General features: G+C 39.3%; 1 protein-coding gene across 4 annotated transcripts in view; it reads right to left on the bottom strand.

Moving 5' to 3' along the window:
- mbtps1 (membrane-bound transcription factor peptidase, site 1) overlaps window positions 1-15761 on the bottom strand; it is a 119715-nt gene that overhangs the window by 28985 nt on the left and 74969 nt on the right. For all 4 annotated transcript variants that reach the window (XM_073069779.1, XM_073069783.1, XM_073069781.1 and 1 more), the window contains exons 11-14: window positions 12822-12983; window positions 8368-8512; window positions 6330-6518; window positions 650-822 (exon numbers count right to left, since the gene is read on the bottom strand). In XM_073069779.1, coding sequence (XP_072925880.1) covers window positions 650-822; window positions 6330-6518; window positions 8368-8512; window positions 12822-12983 — 669 coding nt within the window. The remainder of the gene's footprint in view (window positions 1-649; window positions 823-6329; window positions 6519-8367; window positions 8513-12821; window positions 12984-15761) is intronic.

The raw sequence follows: 15761 nt of genomic DNA, 5'->3' as shown, positions 1-15761 counted from the left end.
GACAAGTGCAACATTTATTGCCATCCCTGCTGCCCAAAATATGGTGAGCTCCCTTCACAATTACCGCAGTTCTTTTAACACTTTTGAATTGGAAGTCCCAGGATTTAAGAACACACACAAGAATGGACATCTGTAAGCAGCGGTCTTTCCATGAGAAAAATCCAAGTAACTGCATCCTATAGTGTATTGTACCACACAATACAAAATGGAGGAGGGAATGAATGCTTCGAGTGATGAGAGTGGGTTGTCTTGTCCAAAATATCACTGAGCTTCTTGCATCTGTGAAGTAATCCATGAAGATCACAATCTGAGACTCAGCAGGTGTCACAAGAGAATTCATTCACAACAGGATATTCAGTTTCGGATTTGTTTTTGCATTCAAGAATCAGGCTTGAATTTAAGATGACCTGTTCATGTCATTGAGATGTTTTCATCTACTTCAGCCTAATAGGGAAAAATCCATTTCTCATTTCTCCAGAAATTACATTGTTACCAACAATAGTATTTTAAAATTTTGCAAACCTAGTATATATTTGTACTAATAATTTCTACATGGCCAACTTAGTTCTTCTCAGCTTCTCACTGTGGCATAGTGGTGGAAGGGTTTAAAAAAAGTAAAGTTCAACAGGTGCACAATGCAGAAACTTACCAATCTAGTGGGTCATTTTTCATGCGTAGGTTATCCCTTGGGAAGTAACCGGGTGGGTAACGCAGATTATGGTACTGATCCCACAAAACACGCTTACTGCGAGGTGGTGTTGGAATGATTTTCACCTTAACCGGCAGCTTCACAGTTGAAGTCACTTCATTGCCATTATTAGACTATTGAGAAAAGTGAAGAAATTATAGGACTGATGAGCATCAGAGGGACTCTTAATGCAGACTGTCATAACACTGGTTGCTTTTTATTCAGGATAATCTGTGAACCAAATAAAAATACAAATGCAATTTGGCTCCAATTACCCTGCAACCAAAATATTTGGATTTCATATATGACAAAGGAGCAAAATCACATTCAAATTATAAACCATTTGTCAGTAACCATCTCGAATGCAGGCACGATAGCCATTTTAATTATCTACAAGACACTAGCTTCAAACAAAACCAGCCATGGTGGTACCCCAGAGGTTTCAGCCATCCATTAAAATGCCATATTGTAGGAATTCCTAGTAAACAAAGCCTGGATTATCGATAATGGTTTTGGCATGATCCAAAAGAAAAGGTTTTCTGAAGTTTGCAAATTTCTTTGGTGTGGAAGAATCCTTGAATCCAAGAATGGAATCCTTGGTGCATCCAACAGGACTAGAAAAAGAATGCACTTGCATATCTTGTCCTGCAAAGTTTTTTTTCTAATAAAGTTTAGCGTTTTGAAAAACGAATAATCCTGCTTGAAGTTTCTTACGAAAGATATCATAGGTAACAATATACACTTTCTAAACTCTATGTTCAAAATAAAAGAGCAAACAGGTCAAATTCTAGGTAACTGAAGTTGTAGCACATTTAGAAAACATGAACTCAGATTCATATTTATCATATGCACATCAAACCATACAGCAAAATGTGTTGTTAGTATTACAACCAACATCCTAAAGATGTGCTGGGGCAGCTCCGCCAAGTGTCACCACACATTCTGGCGTTGACCTGGTGGGGTGTGGGCACCAGCCCTCATCCTCGCCAGTCTGTCAGGTCAACATCTGACCTCATATGTCCTTTGTCACGTGTCCACATCGCTTGGATTCAAATGTGGAACGGAGGCCTGGACTCGGCCTGACTTCTAATTTCCTCATATCCCTCCCTGTTTAGCCGCAGTTTGGTACCATCTTGACCGGAAGTCAAAGGATACGTTGATAGTGCTTCCTTCTTCTATGACTCTGTATCGTTGCCCACAAACTTGTATTTTATGTATAAATTGGGCAAAGCAGAAATGGTATTACGTGCCCATTTTAAAGTGCTTGCACAATTTCCTGAAGGAGTCAAACCCAAATGGAAAGAGGACCAGACAATTTTTGTCAGGCTTTCATTTGCCAACGAGATAATATTAATATGCAGAGCTTACTTTAATTACTTAACAATAAAAATTAGAGCAAAAGATGATGACTTACTATTATGGAAGCATTTCAATGATCTCTTGCAATAAAATGAGAACATAACACTGAAAATTATAAACTGCATATGAATTAAAATGACCTCAGCCACAGTATCATGTGATGTATTGCCTCTAGAGTTTTTATATATGAAAAACAAATTGGCACCATGGCCCTCTGTAAAGATCAGGCATTATGTAAATTGCTAACTCCACATCAGATCTCTCGATCGATTGTTTGACTTTGTCATTGATCACGGGGACTCAGGATCCATTGCAGCCATGGGTTTGATCACAGAAAAAGAAAAATTTAAAACAAATAACCATCTAGCTTGTCCCAGTGGGGAAAAGCAACTCTCTAGCCTAATTCCATTTACCAGCACTGAATCCACATTTTTCAATTCATAGCTCTTCCAGTACATATCCAATTACTGTTTAAAACAGATACAAAAAGGTGCTGGTGAATCATGGTGATGCTCTGCGTGCTATATACACTACTTCTAAATGTACCTCTTTTGAATAACTCTCACTGCAATCTCAGCATGTATCTTCCCTTTCAGAGTCTTCACCAACCAGAAACCCTGCATGAACCATAAGATCCGTAATCTGCTGAAGGCCACATCAGAGGCATTTAAATTTGGTAACCAAGAAAGTTACACAAGGTCCAGGTATGATCTCCAGAAAGTCATCTCAAGGGCAAAATTGCTCAACTGTTGTGGCAGGGCTTAAATGCTATCACCTCTTATAAAGTTAAATCAAGTAACATAGGTGACAACAAGACTTCGCTCCCAGATGAGGTCAATGACTTCGAAGTTGGCTTTGTCAAAACATGGAGGAACCATCACGAATTCCCACAGCACTCGATAATCCTATGATTTCAGCTTCTGAGGCCGAAATACGAGCAACCTTCAGGAGTGTGAGCCCATGAAAAGCATCTAGCCTACACAGGGTACCCGGTCAAGTACTTCAGACCCATGCTGAACAACTGGCTTGAATGCTCACTGAGATCTTTAATATCTCGCTTTGGCAGTCTGAGGTACCAACCTGTTTCAAGCAGACTTCACTTATACTGGTGCCCAATAACTATCATCCAGTAACACTTACATCCACAGTGATGAAGTGTTTTGAGAGGTTGGTAATGAAACACATCAACTCCTGCCTGAGGCGCAACTTGGATCTGCTCCAATTTTTCTACTGGAGCAAAAGGTCTGCAGCAGATGCTATCCCAATGGCTCTTCGCTCAACCCCAAAACATCTGGACAGCAAAGGTGCATACATCAGGATGCTCTTTATCAACTACAGCTCAGCATTCAGTACCATGATCAATAAACTTAAAGATCTTGGCCTCAATACCTCTTCGTGCAATTGCATCCTCGATTTCCTCACTTTTCGTCTCCAGTCAATTTGGATTAGCAATACCTCCCTCCACAATCTCCATCAGCTCAGTGCACCACGTCTGTGTAATTAGCCCCCTGCTCTACTCACTTTACATTCATGACTGTGTGACTAAGCACAGATCCAAGGGCATACTGAAGTCTGCTGATGACACCACTGTCGGAGGCTGAATCAAAGGTGGTGATACATCAGTAAATTGGAGGGAGATTGAAAATCTGTCTGAATGGAGCCACAACAACAACCTCTTACTCAATGTCAGCAAGATCAAGGAGCTGATTATTGACTTCAGGAGGAGGAAACCAGAGGTCCATGAGCGAGTCCTCATCGGAGAGTCAGAGGTGGCGAGCTCAGCACTTTAAGTTCCTCTATGTTATTATTTCAGAGGATCTGTCCTTGGCCCAGCACGCATCCAAAGACAAAGAAAGCACATCAGCACTTGTGGAGATTCTGTATATCTAAAACCTTGACAGGCTTCTATAGATGTGTGGTAGAGAATACATTGACTGCCTGCATTACAGCCTAGTATGGAAACACAATGTCCTTGATATAAAGTAGTGGACGTGGCCCAATCCATCATGGGTAAAGCCATCCCCACCATTAAGCACATCTACATGAAACGCTGCTGCAGGAAAGCAGCATCCATCATCAGGGGCCCCCCCATCACCATCCACGTCATGCTCTCTTTTTGTTGCTGCCATCAGGGAGGTGGTACAGGAGCCCCAGGACTCACACTATCAGGTTCAGGAACAGTTATTATCCCTCAAACATCCGGCTCTTGGACCAAAGGGGATAACTTTACTCAACTTCACTTGCCCCATCACTGAAATGCTCCCACAACTTATGAACTCACTTTCAAGGACTCTTCATCCTTAGATAAATATCTTCCTGATATTTATTGCTCATCTATTTATTATTATTCTTTCTTTATATTTTATTTTCAGTTTGTCGTCTTTTGCACACTGGTTGAACGCCCAGATTAGTGTAGTTTTCACTGATTTTGTTATGGTTATTATTCTACTATGGATTTATTGAGTATGCCCACAAGAAAATGAATCTTGGTTTGTATATTGTGACATACATGTACTTTTCAAAGTAAATTTATTATCACTTTGAAATGTGATAGGTGTTTCCTCTATCAACCTGTAAGTGAGAAGTTCCAGACACCAATCACTCTCAGGATAACAAAAAGTTTCTCAACTACTTTCTGATCCTTGGTTATCAGTTTACATTTGTGCATTCTGATTACTGACCCTGTTACTACAGAAAATGGGTCTCCTTCCAATTATTTTTACAGACTTAATTTTATAGACGTCAATAAGCTTCTTCTAGGCCACTTCAGTTCCAAAGAAAATTCTAACTAAACTAATTTTTCCTTTGTAGTTACAATTTTATAGTCCCAGCAATTTTTGTACATTTCTGTAACCTCTCATACATACACTTCTTTCATGTTATGCAGCAACCAGTGCTGCACAGCACATTTAAATTGTGATCCAACTACAATACGTACATTTCTAGTGTTAACTTCCTGTTCTTATAAGTTCTGCATCAGTTCATGAAGGATAGCATCCTTGTACCTTTAAGCCTACTTTATTGCCCCATTTATAACTCACTTTATTCACACATACCACTAGTTACATCCGTCAATCAACTTGGCAAACACCCAATTCACAAATAGTTAACACCTCCCAGCTCTGCACCTCCTACCTGTTTTGTATCAGCAGATGTTAGAACTTAACATCTTAAATCTTAAAACTGATTCATTTTCCACATGAACTCAAATAAAAGTGCAACATCTTCAAACTGTGGAGATCAGGTTTTTTAGGCTCTTTCATTTAAAAATAAGGGGACTAAACCACATTAAAGCACAGAAGTCATAACTTTTTTTTTGCAACTTCAGATTTGGTGCTAACATTGGTCATAGCACAGAGATGCCTGAAGTAATGTACATAAAGTCTGGTAACTAAGCAGCAGAGGAGATAGCTATTGACAGTACAGGCAGTCCCCGAGTTACGAACATCTGACTTACGGACAACTCAACCAACCGTCTCCAGCAGCAGAATCAAAGCCTGACTCTGCAGCACCAGGTCCATCATAATGTTACCTCACGAATGCCCCTACCGGTATGCAAGACATCAATGCAACCATATGTAGTTACTTTTATTATTACGGTATTATGTACAGTACTGTATTATTATATTTAAGATGTTTAACTGTACGTATTTGGGTCAGCACCGCCCCCACTTATCCCTATTTAACCTGTCGCAGTGCGGTGGATTTTAGGACCCGGGGCAGCTCATGTCGCGTCGCCTGCAGTGTACAGTACAGTACGTACTGTATCTGTTCCATTGACAGAAAACGATCATGGTTGAAAATACTGTAAGGTGGAAATAATAAAGTGATCGGAAAGAGGTGAGACGCAGTCGGTCACTGATTGGAACAATTTTAAAGGATAAAGTGAGAATAATGGAGTATGTGAAAGGCCTCGCCCCGATGAAAGCTACAATTATTAATAAGCAAGAGTGGTTTAATTATTGAAATACACACTATACGCTTCTTATGTGTTTTATATGCATAGAAAGATAAAATATATACTAAGACAAATGTTTGACTAACTGATGCTAAATAATACCGGATGTACCTATTCCGACTTACGTACAAATCCGACTTACAGACGGACTTAGGAACGGAACTCAATCGTAACCCAGGGACTGCCTGTAGTCTTAAGATATTCCCTTCATATTACAGAACTTACTCAGACTGTACCTGTCAGTTTTGACAGTTAAAATACACGACATTAGATTCCTAAAATTCAACTCTACTATTTTCACCAAAAAAATACAGATGCACTTACATCATTTTCAGCTGGTGAGGCAACTGTTACCATCACGTGACCCTGAGCAATGCCTTCCCATGATGCAGCTTTCTTTGCGACAGATATAGATATAGCTAGGAATCCAGACCAAGGCCAGAGGACTTGAGAATAGGAAAAAGCAACTTCTATATGGTCTCCATTCTGGGGCAGATATGGCTGCCATATGGGCTAGAAAAGAAAAGTACATTTAAAGCTCTTTATATGATGCAGCTGATCAAATTGGATAATATTGGCTGCTACAATGGGAAGCATGGCAGAAAGACAAGACCCATTATCCACTCAGTCCTTCTCACTGAATAAAGCTGTGAACAGCCTCATCTTTGGCACTCGCTTATTGAGCCCCAATTGCTCCTTTTACTTGTAATTGCTCATTACCATTTAAGACTAGATGTAACAGGAATAGAGAGCTTTGATCTCATTTGTTGATTGTTGGGTTGCTCAACAGTCTATTAAGATGCTTCTTGGCACACACAGCCCGCTATTACAATTTCGCCAAGTCAATAGCTAAATTTTTTTAAGGTATGCTTGGTACTGCTCCCATGTCCTTTCTTGCTTCACAATGAATCAGGTCTTGATTGTAACAATGAATACTCATATCAGTGTCAATGAAACAAAGCCTTTTATTTGGTGTCTTACTTTGTAAGACAATCAGTCCTTTGAAGGAATTTAGGTACACAAATTATATATTGCTCAAACAAGCGTAGGAATAATATCCATATTATTGCCAAGTATTAGATTCCCAATTCATTATGCACACCATTTTAAAAAATGTAATCAAATCTAACAAAAGTACTTCAATAAGAGAAAATAAAAGAAAATTGCACATGGAAAATTATGCCTCACACGCCAAGGTGCTGCTTATTGACTTCAGCTTGGTGTTTAATACAATCATCCCTTAGAAGCTGGTAGGTAGCAATATCACCAACTCCATCTCGCTGAGCAGCGGCACCCCTAAGGGCTGTGTACTCAGTCCACTGTTGAAGGATGACTGTACTGCCAGATGCAGCTCAAACTGAGTTAGTTCACTGATGACGCAACAGTGGTTGGCCTCATCAACAACAATGATGAGATGGTGTACAGAGAGGAAGTACAGTGGCTTGTAAAATTGTGCAAGCACAACAATTTAAGTCTCAATGTGGACAAAACCAAAAAGATGATTGTGAACTTTAGGAAGGTGTAGGCTGACCGCTCCTTACTGTATATGAAAGGCTCCTATGTGGAGAGTGTTGGGAGCACCAAGTTTCTGGGAGTGTACATAACAGATGATCTCACCTAGCCCCTCAATACTACCTCTAGTCAAGAGAAAGCATTAGTGTTTCCTATAGAGGTATTTTCCTCCATTTCCTACAGAGACTGAGGTGAGCAAGGCTCTCCCTCCCATTGTTCTAAGCAATTTCTAACAGGAGCACTACTGTACAGGAGTGTCCTAACCAGCTGCATCACCATCTGGTACAGGATTTACAGGGCATCTGATCACAAGACTCTACAAAGGATTGCAAGGACTGCTGGCACAATTACTGGGATCGCTCTTTCACCCAGCTAGGATATTTATCAGAGTGCCCTTAGCATTGATCAAGGATCCCTCCCATAATCTCTTTGACCCCTACCATCAGGCAGGAGGTGCCACAGCATTAGGACAAAGATTGTTAAGATAGAAACAGCTTCTTCCACCACCACCCTCAGCGTAAGACTACTGAACTCCCTGTCACCACCTGGGTCTCATCACTATTAAGCACCATAAGCATTATACTGTTTACTTTTCAATTTGAACTAGTGATACACCTTATGCTAAATGTTAATATTACGGAAATATGTTTTACTATTTGTTAACTTATTTATGTTAATATTACTTTGTGTTGTGTGTGAGCTATAGCATTCAAGCACCAAAAAATAAAATAAGGATGCACCTCGGTCCTGACGAACGTTGTTTCATTTGCTGTATACACATATGGCGTTGAATGACAATAAACTTGAATTTAAACTATATTACAAATTTCATAATTTCAATCATGCTTACCTTGTCAATAATCCGACCAGTGACCCCCATACCATTTAAGATGGTTACATTGACGACAGTTGGCATCCCTCCACAATAGATTGGCTGGGAACAGTAGGGCCACATGTAAGGGCATTCAGTCAGATCAATGTAGCTTGGACTTAAGCTGGAAGAAAAGAGTTGACTATTAACACACTAAAATGTACGTTTAATTTCATTAAACCACAGCACAGCTGGATGCAATGAAGTTTGGTCTACAAAAAAAGTAGTAATTCAATTTTCAGTCTATTGATAAGCAAATATCTGAACCCTAAATAACTGTTGTTGGATTCTTTAGCATCAAGGATGCAAATATTTCAAAGGAGACTACTAACTGCTTAGTGATTTAAAAAAGAATGATAATAAAGATTATTTTCATTCTTTCAACAGCATAATAAATAACAACGTTTGCCATCTGTAAAGCACTCAATGCAAGAGTCCATGCCAAACAGGTAGTAGAATTTACTTCTGATAAAGTAGCAAGTCATTGAACTACAGTGGAGCTAGAAAGTTTGTGAACCCTGTGAATCTTCTCTATTTTTGCATAAATTTGACTGAAAAATGTGATCAGATCTTCATGCAAGTGCTAGATAAAGAGAACCCAATAAAATAAATAACAAAAAACATTTATTTATTGAGGAAAATGATCCAATGTTACATGTATTTGCTAGAAAAAGTATGTGAACCTATGGGGCAATGCCTTCTAAAAATGCTATTTGGAGTCGGGTGTTTCAATCAATGAGATGAAATTGAAGGTGTGGGTTGTAGAGATGCCCTGCCCTATAAAAAAGACAAAGTCAGGTTACTGATAGAGCCTGCTGTTCTCAAGAAATGTCTGTTAACACACACCATGCCTCAATCAAAACAACTTTCAAAGGATCTTAGAAGAAGAATTGTAGAGATGCACGAAGCTGGAAAAGACTACAACAGCATTTCTAAAGACCTGAGTGTTTGTCAGTCCACGGTAAGAGAAATTGTTTACAAATGGAGGAAACTCAGCCCTAACTATTACTAATCTCCCTGGAGTTGGCACCTTGCAAAGATCACACCGAGAGCACAATGTGGAATGCCGAACATGATGAAAAAGAACCAAGGGGAACAGTAAAAGACCTGCAGAAATCTCTAAAACCTGCTAAAGTCTCTGTTCAAGTGTCCACTGTAAGAAAAATACCAAACAAGAATGCAAGGACATCATGGCGGAAACCACTGCTCTGCTAAAAACAAAATTGCTGCATGTCTCAAATTTGCAGAAGACCACCTGGATGTTCTACAATGTTTCTAGGTCAATGCTTCGTGGACAAATGAGACAAAAGTTAGAACTTTTTGACAGAAATGCACATTGCTATATTTGGAAGAAAAAGGGCACTGCATATCAACACCAAAACCACAACCCAACTGTGAAGCACGGTGGAAGGAGCATCATGGTTTGGGGCTGCTTTGCTGCCTTAGGGCCTAGACAGCTTGCAATCGTTGAGGGAACAAGGGGATCACGCCAGTTACTGAAAGGAAAGCTTCACATACCGTAGATTCCGGATTTTAAGCCGCTACTTTTTTCCCACATTTTGAACAGCTTTGAACTTTGCGGCCTTTAATATGGAGCGGCTAATGCATTATTTTTTTTCATGCCGCCGAAAACATTTTGCCTCGTAACAGTAGTCCAATAAAATTGATGAGTAGTTCACAGAGGTCCAATGAAATTGTACGATAAATCAAGCGCACTTTCACAATTAAATTATTGTAAATCAGTCATTTGTACTCACCCTCATCAACATGGAAAACACTCGAAGAAAAGCATTTGCAATATGTATTTGTTTATGTTACCATATGGATTTAATTAAAAGTTAAAAAATCCTCACGTGTAATATCTTTCTGTGTAAATATCTCATATTACAACGTGGGACACCTGCGGCCGAAAATCCGGTGCGGCCTAAAATCTGGTGCGGCCTGTACAAGTAAAAAATTGATTTTATTTCTAAAATTAGAGCCAGCGGCTTTTAATCAGGTGCGCTCTGTAGTCCGGAATCTATGGTACTTTTTCCAACAAATACAGGTAAAATTGGATCACTTTTCTCAATAAATAAATGAGCAAGTATAATGTTTTTTATTAAACAGGGTTCACTTTATCTAGTTTTAGAACATGTGAAGTTCTGATCACACTTTAGATCATACTTGTGCAGAAATAGAGAAAATTCTATAGGGTTCACAAACTTTCTAGCCACTGTATGTAAACAGCTCACTCTTACATTGCTTTCCAAGATACCTGATGAATGATGTAAAAAAAATGGCAAAATGATTGGAGCACTGAAGTTAAAATTAAGATGCAAATGATTCATGGGAAAGATTAACATGAAAAGAGAATGGCAGCTAAATGCTGGCCTCTACTGCCTAGCAATTCAGAAAAGAAAAGCTTCAACTATCACATTCCATACAAAGTAGAGGTAAATTTAATTTTCAGAAACAATTTTGCAAATACTGTCAGAAAAAAACGTCAGGCTCCTGGCTCAGCATTCTGCCCTCCCTCAGCTAATCAGTACTTCTCTATGTACAATGCTGCAAAGTACAGTGAACAGTCATACATCAAAGAGGAGGGTTCAATGTCCACCACAGAAAGTTATTTAGTAATACTAAAACTATTGATTAAACCTATCATTTCACAGCTGGGACTACAACAGGTGGCAAGAGAATAAAGGGCATATTATAATAAAGAATTTGCCCTCAAAATTCTCCAAATTAATCTACTGCAGATGGCTCTATGTCAAACAAGATCTGAGTGAGCACTGTATGGGGCTGCTTATAGAACTAAGATCACCTAGAACTGTTTCAATTAATGCAATTCTGACAAATGGGTCTTCAATGTAAAACATCAGCTCTTTCGCAATCCAAAATATCAACTATCCATTTCCATCCAAAGATGATGTCCACTATCCAAAGATAATGTGGAAGAGCAGAGGGATCTGGAGGTACATGTCTACAGATCCCTGAAAGTTGTCTCACAGGTAGACAAGGTAGTTAAGAAAGCTTATTGGGAGTCAGCTTTCATAAGTCGAGGGATAGAGTTTAAGAGTCGCGAGGTAATGATGCAGCTCTATAAAATTCTGGTTAGGCCACACTTGAAGTACTGTGTCCAGTTCTGGTCATCTCACTATTGGAAGAATGTGGAAGCATTGGAAAGGTTTTAGAGGAAATTTATCTGGATGCTGCCTGGTTTAGAGAGTATGCATTATGATCAGAGATTAAGGGAGCTAGGGCTTTACTCTTTGAAGAGAAGGAGGATGAGAGGAGACATGATAGAGGTATACAAGATATTAAGAGGAATAGATAGAGTTGATAACCAGTGCCTCTTCCCCAGGGCACCAGGGACATGGCTTTAAGGTAAGGGGAGGGAAGTTCAAAGGGGATATTAGAGGAAGGTTTTTTTTACTTAGAGAGTGGTTGATGCATGGAATGCACTGCCTGAGTCAGTGGTGGTGGCAGACACACTAGTGAAATTTAAGAGACTACTAGACAGGTATATGGAAGAATTTAAGGTGGGGGGTTATATGGGAGGCAGGGTTTAAGGGTTGGCACAACATTGTGGGCTGAAGGGCCTGTACTGTGCTGTACTATTCTATGTTCTATGCTCCCTGACCTCAGGTTCCTCGAGTACAAGGGCTCCCAGCCTTTTTTATGCTACAGACCCCTACCATTAACTGAGCCATTTAGGAACCCCTGCTCTAGTAGATTGTTTGTTACTCCAGGTTCAAGCACCTGCAGTCTCATGACTCTTATATTAGTTGGATCCCCAGCCAAAGCACTGTAAGTTCCATTCCAATGCCACCATGCGAGTTACCTGACCCCCATGTTCCCAGTTCAAGGAAACAGTAAATGTTGATCTTTCCAGCAATACCCAAGACTCTATATGAAAAAATGTACTTATTGGAATGAAAGATAAAACCAATATTAAGAACTGTCAAATCTGAAAGGGTACTGATAAGTATTTTAATAAAAGGATAGAAACTGGCCATCATGCTGAGTCAGCTGTCAACAGCCTTAACTGGTGATTAAAGGTTTAAGGTATGCCCAGTGTGAACCACACTAACAAGGATACAATGGTTGTAAAAATGACCTGCAAAAGATCTTGAGCTTCTGGGGAGAGACTGAAGTTATCCAAGCTCCAATAATTAAGCAGCCTGATGTCACAGAAGCAATACGCTGTAATTGGAAAACATTTGTCGACAACAGTATTCAAAGCAGTTTTAACAAAGCTGAATCAGTGGGATGATGATACTTGCATAAAGAACAGTCAAGATATCCAAGGTAGAGCTATAGGTATTCAAAAATCATTTACAATACAGAATCAAAACTATTAACAACAGAAATAAAGTTGTTTGTCTGGGAAGATGGGCATGACAGATGTGGAAAAAGTATGAATTATCCTTATCCACTTCAGGACTCACCTGGCTTGAGGCTTATAGATTTTGAGAATTTGGTATGCCTTCAGTAGATCCAGTTTGCCATGTCCCTGTTCAAACATGTTGACCCCTGGTAGTCTGCGAGCAGATGCTATTAATGCTTGCTTCATACTGGCAGGATTTACCATCTCACGGTGTTGTACAGTGCTGGCAAAAGACAGAGCAAGTTCAATCAGAACAAATTTAAAGGAGGAATTCCATTTTATCACACAAAACTTCTATAGACAGTGGGATTTCTCAGTTAAACTTGGAAAATTTAAAATACAAATTTCCAACAAAAGCCACTTTGCCTTTTCAAAAACCTATTGGAACATTTTATCAAAGAGATCACAATCACAGCAATTTGAAAGATCCCAACACTTTTGTTTGAACAAGGTAATTCAACCAAATGTTTAGTGTCAAGTTTTTTTATATAAAATCTTGCTGTGTGTTCTCACATACAAGCAGCTACAAGATTTCTTACAAAGTTTCTATAATAGACACTAGATCAGAGGTCATGGTCAACAGCAGATTACAATGTTTTATTTCGGCACAAAGAATCACTAGAAAGGAGCAGAAAATGTATTTGACTATCAAGAACCATACATGCAAAACTCATGCAAGGAACATTTAGACCAACAACTAATGAAGGCTGGAAATAATAGCTCAATAATGTTATCCAAAACTTTTTGCTTGAAACCACACCTGATAACTTAGTCATTTGCTTTGGAAAAAAATTAGATAAGATTTCCTTTGGAGACTCCCAAGTCTTGGATCAGCTCCAACTTAAACCATTTGCTATGTGGTTAACAAATAAACCAACTAAAACTTGAATCAAATCCAGCAACTGTGTCTTGTACCTGTAACTGCCCACTAGCTTAAATCCTGGTGTAAAGCAATTTGCAAGAGTACAGCAAATATTAGCACAAAGTTTTATTTGATCAATCCACATTGTGCCCTTTCCAAACATCTTTCCATATTGCAAAACCTCAAACTTGATTTTAAAAGAACTAATGATGAATTCAGGAACTAATAACTAACCAGAGGGATATTAAATGGATGTCCTTATTTTCTATTTTAGTGACTTGTAGAATGCAAGCTTGCTTTCCCAGAGTTCAAGATAACATATATAAAGTAGTAATGAAAAATCGAGGGTAAAAAGGTCCAAAGATCATGTACCTAAATTATACAAGGACATAAACATGGCATGTGCAGAACCGGCTATGGCAGAGGTACAGATTCAGAAGATACACCTTTCTTCAGATAGGGATAATCAAAGAAAAAGGCACATATTACAAGTTAAATCCTAATGGAGCATGGCAATCCGTAAGTTAATGCTGCTGTCTCGTAGCTTCAGCAGCCAAGGTTTAATTAAGATCTTTGGTGCACTCTGAGGTGCTTGAACATTCTCTCATGACTGTGTGGGTTTCTTAAAAGTGCTTTGCTGATAATTTAGCTAATTTAAAGTATCATCAGAACAGACAAGTAGGAAAAGAATCAAAGGTGAGTTGAAAGGCTTGTGAGAGAGAATTAATTGTAGACCTATAGGGAAATAAAGATTGGGAGTGCTCAGCAGGAAGCCAGTATGGACCCACTGGCCAAATGGCTTCTTTCTGTATCGTAAAAAAAGTAAATAAGTTGGCTAAAAAGATGGAAGCTATATGCCATATTGTCTATGGTGGACAAAAAAAAAGGCTGCCTGATCCAATGTTTTCCAGCTCTTGGCTGATTGGCTTTTTGGTTAAGACACATGAAGTGCTTGTTAAAATTCATCTGCAGCACCCAAGTGTCTCTGTCACCATACCCCTTAAGTAACACATCTTTTAGCTTAAAGAATCACTCAAATCTTAACCAATGCCTTAAACCCATTCCATCTAGGGGCTGACCGCTGTTTTGTACAGCAAGTTTCTTCGTGTATGAGGTAGGATAGGCAGGTGATAGAGAAAGGACGCACTCAGACCGAAGCTCTGAGATGTGTCTGTTTTAACACAAGGAGTGTTGTGAACAAAGCGGATGAGCTTAGAGGTTGGATCAGTACTTGGAGATATGATGTGGTGGCCATTACAGAGACTTGGATGGCCCAGGGACAGGAATGGTTACTTTAAGTGCCGGGTTTTAGATGTTTCAGAAAGGACAGGGAGGGAAGAAAAAATAGGTGGGGGCAAGGCACTGTTGATCAGAGATAGTGTCACAGCTGCAGAAAATGTGGACATCATGAGGGATTGTCTACGGTATCTCTGTGGTAGGAGGTTAGGAACAGGAAGGGGTCAATAACTTTACTGGGTGTTTTTTATAGGCCGCTCGATTGTAAAAGGGATATTGAGGAGCAGATAGAGAAACAGATCCTGGAAAGGTGTAATAATATGAGTTGTCGTAATGGAAGATTTTAATTTCCCAATTATTGATTGGCATCTCCCTAGAGCAAGGAGTTTAGATGGGGTGGAGTATGTTATTTGTGTTCAGGAAGGTTTCTTGACACAATATGTAGATAAGCCTACAAGAGGAGAGGCTGTACTTGATTTGGTATTGGAAAATGAACCTGCTCAGGTGTCAGATCTCTCAGTGGGAGAGCATTTTGGAGATAGTGATCATAATTCTATCTCATTTACCACAGCATTGGAGAGAGATAGGAACAGGCAAATTAGGAAAGCATTTAATTGGAGTAAGGGGAATTATGAGGCTATCAGGCAGGAAAATGGAAGCTTAAATTGGAAACAGATGTTCTCAGGGAAAAATACAGAAGAAATGTGGCAAACATTCAGGGGATATTTGTGTGGAGTTCTGCACAGGTACGTTCCAATGAGACAGGGAAGTTATGGTAAGGTACAGGAACCGTGGTGTCCAAAGGCTGTAATAAATCTACTCAAGAAGAAAAGAAAGCTTACAAAAAGTTCAGAGAGCTAGGTAATGTTAGAGATCTAGAAGATTATAAGGCTAATAGGAAGG

Source organism: Hemitrygon akajei, chromosome 17 (assembly GCF_048418815.1).
Source record: "Hemitrygon akajei chromosome 17, sHemAka1.3, whole genome shotgun sequence".
NCBI lineage: Eukaryota > Metazoa > Chordata > Chondrichthyes > Myliobatiformes > Dasyatidae > Hemitrygon > Hemitrygon akajei.
Note: the sequence above shows the minus strand (reverse complement) of the source record. Positions and strands in the feature narration are given on the sequence as shown.